At 41.3% G+C, this 7,242-nt stretch overlaps 1 protein-coding gene across 1 annotated transcript; it reads right to left on the bottom strand.

Moving 5' to 3' along the window:
• Window positions 1-4,824: 4,824 nt before the first annotated feature.
• On the bottom strand, window positions 4,825-7,140 carry LOC104956607 (E3 ubiquitin-protein ligase LRSAM1-like; the record flags this gene model as incomplete). The annotated part of the gene is made up of 2 exons (XM_010784120.1): window positions 4,825-6,250; window positions 6,878-7,140. Coding segments are annotated over 2 exons (386 nt in total), but the record flags the coding sequence as incomplete, so codon positions are not given.
• Window positions 7,141-7,242: the final 102 nt, after the last annotated feature.

Here is a 7,242-nt window from a genome sequence, read left to right as displayed (position 1 = left end):
ATTTTGTGGCGCCACTTACTGTAAAGGCCCGGCATATGTACTACAGCGTCTCCAGCGCTTTCGAGCGGTCTCGTGTGAACGGAATACTTTTTTGATATCGTATTCGGTTCGTTTGCGTTTCGTATGAGTTTGCGTGTAAATGGGGTCTTATAATGTCGGCATTTCATTACTGTAAGCCTGACAGCTAATCAAGTGGGCGTTTGTGCTGTGAAAGGGTTAAATGAGCGTGGCTTAATTAGGGTGCTTGTGTAGGTGTGACGCCATCCATTGTGTTAAAAACTCAGGGGGTGGAGGAGATCGATAGACAAACAGAAAACACCACATCAAGGTTTCAGCTGGGTCTCTCTGCGTGAAAATGGTCTGCAAAGGCAAAGATCTTGGTCCAAAAGCTGAACTGACCCACTGACAGTTCTTTATTAAATCAACAGTTTCACTTATTGGCAAATAATCCTTTTTGCTTTCTTTCCAATAGTTAGATAAGAAGATTAATATCCATTTCAGACGGAGTAAAGATGATATCAATCTTAGCGTTTAACTTTTGGCAGGAAGAATAAATAAGAGTATTCTCAAACGATTGCTTTAGTCCCAGTACACTAGTGTAAATCTGACTAAAATCATCTCATTTTGGAATAAAACAAGAGCCTGAATCTAAATGAAGTGTGAACATTTTAGACTGCACTTGTTAATGTGAATGAAAGAAAACCAAACCCCAGCTGACACATGGAGCGAGTCAGAAGTTAATAATTTGATTCCATGTTTGCTGAATCACAGCGGCATTAACTTCCAGCTGAGAGCGGAGTGTTTTGCACATACAGCAGTCTGAAGCTGATGCAGATGAATCCGACATGGGAAAAACATCACCAGTTGAGTAATTAGCAACAAACACGCCACTGAAGTCAAGAGAGAGACAGCAGCTACCACGGCACGTCCTGAAGAAGCGAATTAAGAGGCGTAAAAACAACTTTGACAGCTAAATAAAGCAATTAGGACACACTTATTGCACAGAGACACAGATAGAGAGAGGGAACAGCCGCAGAGTGATTGTGATGCACCACCACGGTTCATTTCATTATCTGGAGTATTATGAAAAGCTGTTCAGGTACATATAGAGGACCTTAAGACCTGTGCTGTTATTGCTAATGCCTAGTGGGGGATAATGAAGTCCCACTTACAGTACATGCGGATATTAAAGGTCACGGCTCCTGTTAACAACGCTGGTGTGAAGAGATCATTGAATAAACAGCACACCTTATCTTCTCTCTTTAGTAGCTGAACACATAGAGGTGTTTTAACATAGGCGTAGTAAGGAGTTCATTAGAGCCTGAACATGCTGTCATTGTAATGCTGATGTTAAGAAAACTATATAAAGATGTAACAGAAGAAATTCTGATCCTTACAATATGAGGGTTGCTTTTTGTATATTGGCATGCTATCTTTCGGCGGCACAACAAATATTATTTTAAAAATGTTAGATCAATAAAGGCATGATTTTGTCATGTCACTTATTTTTGCTCCTCCTAGTTAGTGAGATCTAGGTCTGATTGTATTCGACTACATACATTGGTACATGTTCAACGTTTTTTTCCGAATTAAAAGGTCCCCTATTACACTGTTTTTCATCAGTATATCACAGGTTTCAGATATATACAGAACCTGTCTCTGATTGGCTGAAACACCAAACAGATCATTGCAGCATTACCCATAATCCCCTCTGTTTCAGCCCTGTTTCCAAAGTGCTGATTCTCTGTCTGTTACTTTAGATGAAAATAAGGAGCCCCTCCCCACGCCCCTCTGAGAGACATTTGGTTACAAAGAACTCAATTGTGCTCTAGGAGGAGATTCAGGTGATAAGGAGGGAGGGGGGGGGGTTACCTTGGTCGGTGATTGGCTAATGGTTACACAAGACAAAACATCGTTGTGGGCAAAATTTGATCAGCTCGTTTTCAGACAGGTTTTTATATAAATGGATCAGGAAAAAAAGAGAGAGAATCTTTGTTCCTGAAACTTTCAGAGTCTCTTTACACAGAGGGGACACATGTTGATGTAGAAGAGACATGAAGAAGAGGGGACACATGTTGATGTAGAAGAGACATGAAGAAGAGGGGACACATGTTGATGTAGAAGAGACATGAAGAAGAGGGGACACATGTTGATGTAGAAGAGACACGAAGAACAGGGGACACATGTTGATGTAGAAGAGACATGGAGAAGAGGGGACACATGTTGATGTAGAAGAGACATGAAGAATAGGGGACACATGTTGATGTAGAAGAGACATGAATAGGTGACCTTCAAGGCACATTGTTTGAATGTGATGTAGGTCACCCTCTCTCCCTGATACACTGAACAGCAGCACCCTCACCACGTTGTAGTGATCCAGAGGCAGCACGTTGACCTGCAGGCGTCTCCTCTGCGCCTGGCGGCCGATCCTCTGCGCCGTGTCCTGGGCCGTGCCGGTCTGACTGCCATACAGGACCAGCAGAGAGGGCTGTGACATCATCACTGAGAGACACAACCACAGTGTGAGTAAATCATAGACTGTATATAAAAATAAGTAAATGGACTGGGAACGGTAAAACCTCTTCTCATGTATGTGGTCACTTGGGTATGTCTATATGTTATATGTCTAATTGTCTAAGTAGTAAACCAGCTGCAATCAATCTCTCCTTCGTATGCTCCTTTATTGTAGGGTGACATTGTGTATTGGGACAGGCACAGAGGATTAAGTAGAAATACTAGTATAAAAAAACGTTGTTACAAATAAAAGTCCTACATCCAAAATCTTAAAAGAACCAAAATATTGGCATCAAAATATACTTAATGTACTCATTGTGCGTTATGTCCCATTTCAGAATCATATATATCAATTTACTAGATTATTATTATGTATGCATTAATGTGTTACACAGCTGGCAAAGGAGGAGCTTATTTAATGACTTAAGTAATTGTGATTTAATTATATATCATAGTTTAAGTATTCGTTTATTTATATGTTGTATTAGTTCATAGTCTGAATAGGTAAAGTAACTAGTGAGTCATTTTGTTAAATACATGTAGTGTAGGTAAAAGTACCTCAAAGTCATATTAAGTACAGTACTCTGTACATTATTACATTATTACACCACTGGACAGTCATACAGTAAAGTACATCACATTAACCAGTAACTAGTTTAGCTACTTGTGCAGTAAACATTAACATCACTAAATCTGTTATAACACACTCAGTTATCTTCTTACATATGACATGACCGGAAGGCTAGCTGCTAGCATGCTAGTTAGCTGGCTAGAAAAGGTGTTCTACTATTTTGTTTGCATTCATTTTCTTTATAAATCACATATATCGTCATGAATCAAAAGAACATATTACACACACCTGTTGTCTTTGTCAACAATATCGTTAAACACCAATAGATTTAACAGATAGCTCCATTCAGTGAGGACAGCAGCTCCACATTGTAAACAACAACGTGACACTTTACGGCAGGCCAGCTTCCCGTTCTGATTGGCTCTTCGTCATCGTCTGTTGTTTGAATGGCGGTTTGCAAAGGTGTGTTTACCGCCTCCTTCTGGAAAGGAGTGTGGATCAGCACGGTGTAGCCTCCCTGTCCTTTTTAAAAACCCAAATACTGTCCTGTCTGCTACATCCCTGAACTCCATCGCAACATCTCTACTATATTTAAACCTGTTTGGTTTCTGTTCAGAGCTTCCTTTAACGTTCTTGCTGGTATTTTAGACATTGCAAATCAACATTGTCGTCATTGCCACAATATTCACATTTACCTGATGTATGTTTTATCATAAATGAGGGTTGTTGATCTCCTGCACTTTGCACACAGATCATCAAACAGGTATACTCATAGCATTTGTTTAATACATCCGTTTTTTAGGTATTGGTAGTCTATTAGATTATATTTGTAGTGCACACATTCAGGTAACACAGGTTGGTACAGTCACACACTGATGTGTCCTCACTTCTCACCTATGGTCCTCACATGAAATCCTCTGAGTGCTGATAGCTGTGCCCCCTAAAGCAGATCCTTTAAACCACTGGTTCACAACCTGGGGGTCATGGGAATCAGAATTAGAATATCTTTATTCGCCACACAGACGGGAAATGTACAAGTAGAAATTACTCAGCGGTAGGACAGCTGAAACAAGGCAGCCACTTGAGAGGCAGTTGTCATTAGGCCTTCTTCAATTTAATGGGTGTGAGACAATTGTATTATTTAAAAGTACATTTGGCCTTTTGGTCTATAAGCTATTCATTCGTTTCTATGAGGAAAACAAAATTAAACCGTTATTTTTTTAAAGTTTGAATTGCTTTTCAAGGAACTTTAAAGACAAATTTCACAGGATAAGACCACAGTGTGGAAACGTGAAACAAAGACAGAACTCTTATCGAAACTTTCTAAAAGCAAAGAGGAAAAACTCAACTCTGAAAGGACATAATCTGCTGATAATCTCCCCAATTTGCTTGTTTCATGGACTCATTGAATTCACTACTTTACTTACTTATGTTGTGTGCTGGCATTATTATGTATTGAATAGAATAGGAAATATCCATCGGCTTACTCAATGATGGAATAGGGAAAGGCGTCCCTTTTTATTTCTGTAGAGTACAAGCCGTTGGTTATTCTTGTCTCAGTTAGTTACTAAGATATTTATATTACTGGGCTATTTGTAATTGAGTTATTGTTTCTCTTAGTCTTCCTTATGTCAGTGAAGTCTGTCCACTGTTTGTTAGGTTAGCATAGAGTAAGCTCTGTTTATTTGACAGATTACCTCCTCAGAAACACAACGCTTTCGAACAGACCACAAGGCGAGCAGAGGACAACACATATTTAATATCACAGTAAGCTGACATGAAATGCAAGATTGTATAGATTTGATAAGATTGTGTATAGAAGTGAAAACAGTAACAGTCATACACAGTAGGTGAAGATATTTCCTGAAGCATGCTGAGAGCTAAGAGCACTTATAGAGTAGAACAGCATTAGTGATGGCTACACAGCTGATGGGCTGTTAGTTCGTACATGTGCACCCGAAACAGCAACTCAGATAAGAGAGGGAACAACAGATATGAGAGAGACAAGGGGGGGAGAAAGTAAAGGGAGGTCCAAGACTGGGTTACCGTCCATTGGTCCTATTGGTCTCTGGGTTATTTGAATACTTCGGGTGGAGAAGTAGGAACATAACAAGTTTTGAAGTGGTCCTCTGCCAGTTTGACTTTTCTTTTCGTAAAGCCTGGGGTATAGTGAGAGATTTTTTTTAAAGAACGGTTACACATCAGAGCAGCTAACGTTTAGACCTCATCCAGGTGAGCTTCAAAATCATTGTATCTCCCATAAAGCCACTGGATTTGGGTTTGTTCATTTGGGTCTGATCCATGTTTTTCAAACTCTATACCCCCTCTTTGTACGGCAGGTTCCCTTTTAGAAAGCATCAGTCTCCAAGCCAAAGCTGAGATACGTTTGTTCACTCTGACGACTGAACATGATACACATCTAAATCTAAAATCAGTTCCCTTTGAGCACATTTTTACCATTCCACACACCGAACCTGGGCCATGTTACACTGTATGAAACAGCTGTGGATTTATAGTCATGTGATATAGAGAGTGGGAGGGACTGATCGTGCACAGCAGCTGAGAAAGGAGGGTCCCCTCAACCTGTGTTGATATGAAGTGATATACAGGTACCCATGGTAACAGTAGATTAGTGAGAGCAATAGATGAGGGCAACCAGCCCACAGGAAATGACTCGTATATAATGTTGGATACGTATATCTTCGACACAGACACATAGTATTTAAAAAGATATTTCTAGAAAAAGGCACACATCAATTGAACAGATGATAAGGCAGAGAAGAGTCAGTGGGTGGTGGAGTCCACTCGGCTCTAAATATATAATACAACGATAAAAGTATATTCAATTTAAAAATAAAACAGGATGCCAACACACAATAATTAAAATGATCCTAATAAGTCTTGTTTCTGCTTCACAGATTACTGTTTGGTTAATACAGGAAAGTGACTCAGCTCTTGGATTATCTGACAGAAGCCTTTGTTTACATGTCAGCAGCTTTATAACCATGCATAAACACAGAGAGGTGCACCGTGCAGGCGGTCCTAGCTGGTGTAGAGACGGACGCGCTGAGATATGTTGCTGCGACACAGAGGGCAGCTCTGCATCGCCCCGCTGCAGCCATGGCAACAGCAGACATGACCACAGGGCAGGAAGATGACCTGAGACTGGACACAGGAAGTCACAATCAGTGGGCTGGCACACAAAGAACAACAAAGACTGTCTAGAGTACAAATATGGCCACTTTCTGGTAAAAAAAAACTGCCATTTTTGATCCTGAAAATGTCAGAAATGGATTCAGCATTTTCAATAACCCCCTAAAACACTCCATAATTCTCCAAATCAGCCAAACGAATGCTAATCGTGCAAATGTCCCAACATATGCAAGTTAGCATCCGGCAGTTTCTATGTGCTTGGGACCCGTACTATACATTTCTAACATAAGACTAGTAGGTACTCCTCATTTCAGGGTTCACTAGCTGGAAACTGGACCCTTACGACGACTTAGTTTAGTTTATTTGTTTATAGTGTCGTGGACAGTCCCCATTAATCAACTGTCACAAAAAAATGTAAATGAAGCAGCTTTAGCCAACATTGCTAATTTCCAGCTGTTGTCCAGATGATAAAAGACACCTTTTTAAAATCACAACACATCAACAGCATTAGTTATAAAGAAAGGATGAAACACAAGTAGGTAGAGGCGAAACGGAAATGGAGCCTGAGCACGAAGCACCGTTTCACCTGGAAACCACGCTGATGTGAAACCAGTGACTGAGACTGAAGGTTTCTCTTACCCCGGTCTCCATGCAGACCACACACTCGGAGGTCCCCGGCCCCTCCACTGGGCTCGGGGCTGAGGGGGTGACGGGGCTCCCCGGGGTGAGGGGGGGGCTGGGGAGCTGGAAGGTGGAAGTGGTGGGAGGCGATGGAGGAGAACGAGGGAATGGAGCTGTGGGGGTGACCTCTTCCTCCTCCTCTTCCTCCTCCTCCAGCTGGACAGCCTTACCAGCTCCTATAGGAGGAGAGTGGACATCAAACAGACACTCATTGACTTCCACTGAGTTTCAGTGTCACACACACACACACACACACACACACACACACACACACACACACACACACACACACACACACACACACACACACACACACACACACA

Source organism: Notothenia coriiceps, unplaced genomic scaffold (assembly GCF_000735185.1).
Source record: "Notothenia coriiceps isolate Sejong01 unplaced genomic scaffold, NC01 NC01_scaffold00026120, whole genome shotgun sequence".
Taxonomy (NCBI): Eukaryota; Metazoa; Chordata; class Actinopteri; order Perciformes; family Nototheniidae; genus Notothenia; species Notothenia coriiceps.
The sequence above is the reverse complement of the archived record's forward strand: the minus strand, read 5'-3'. Positions and strand labels throughout refer to the sequence as shown.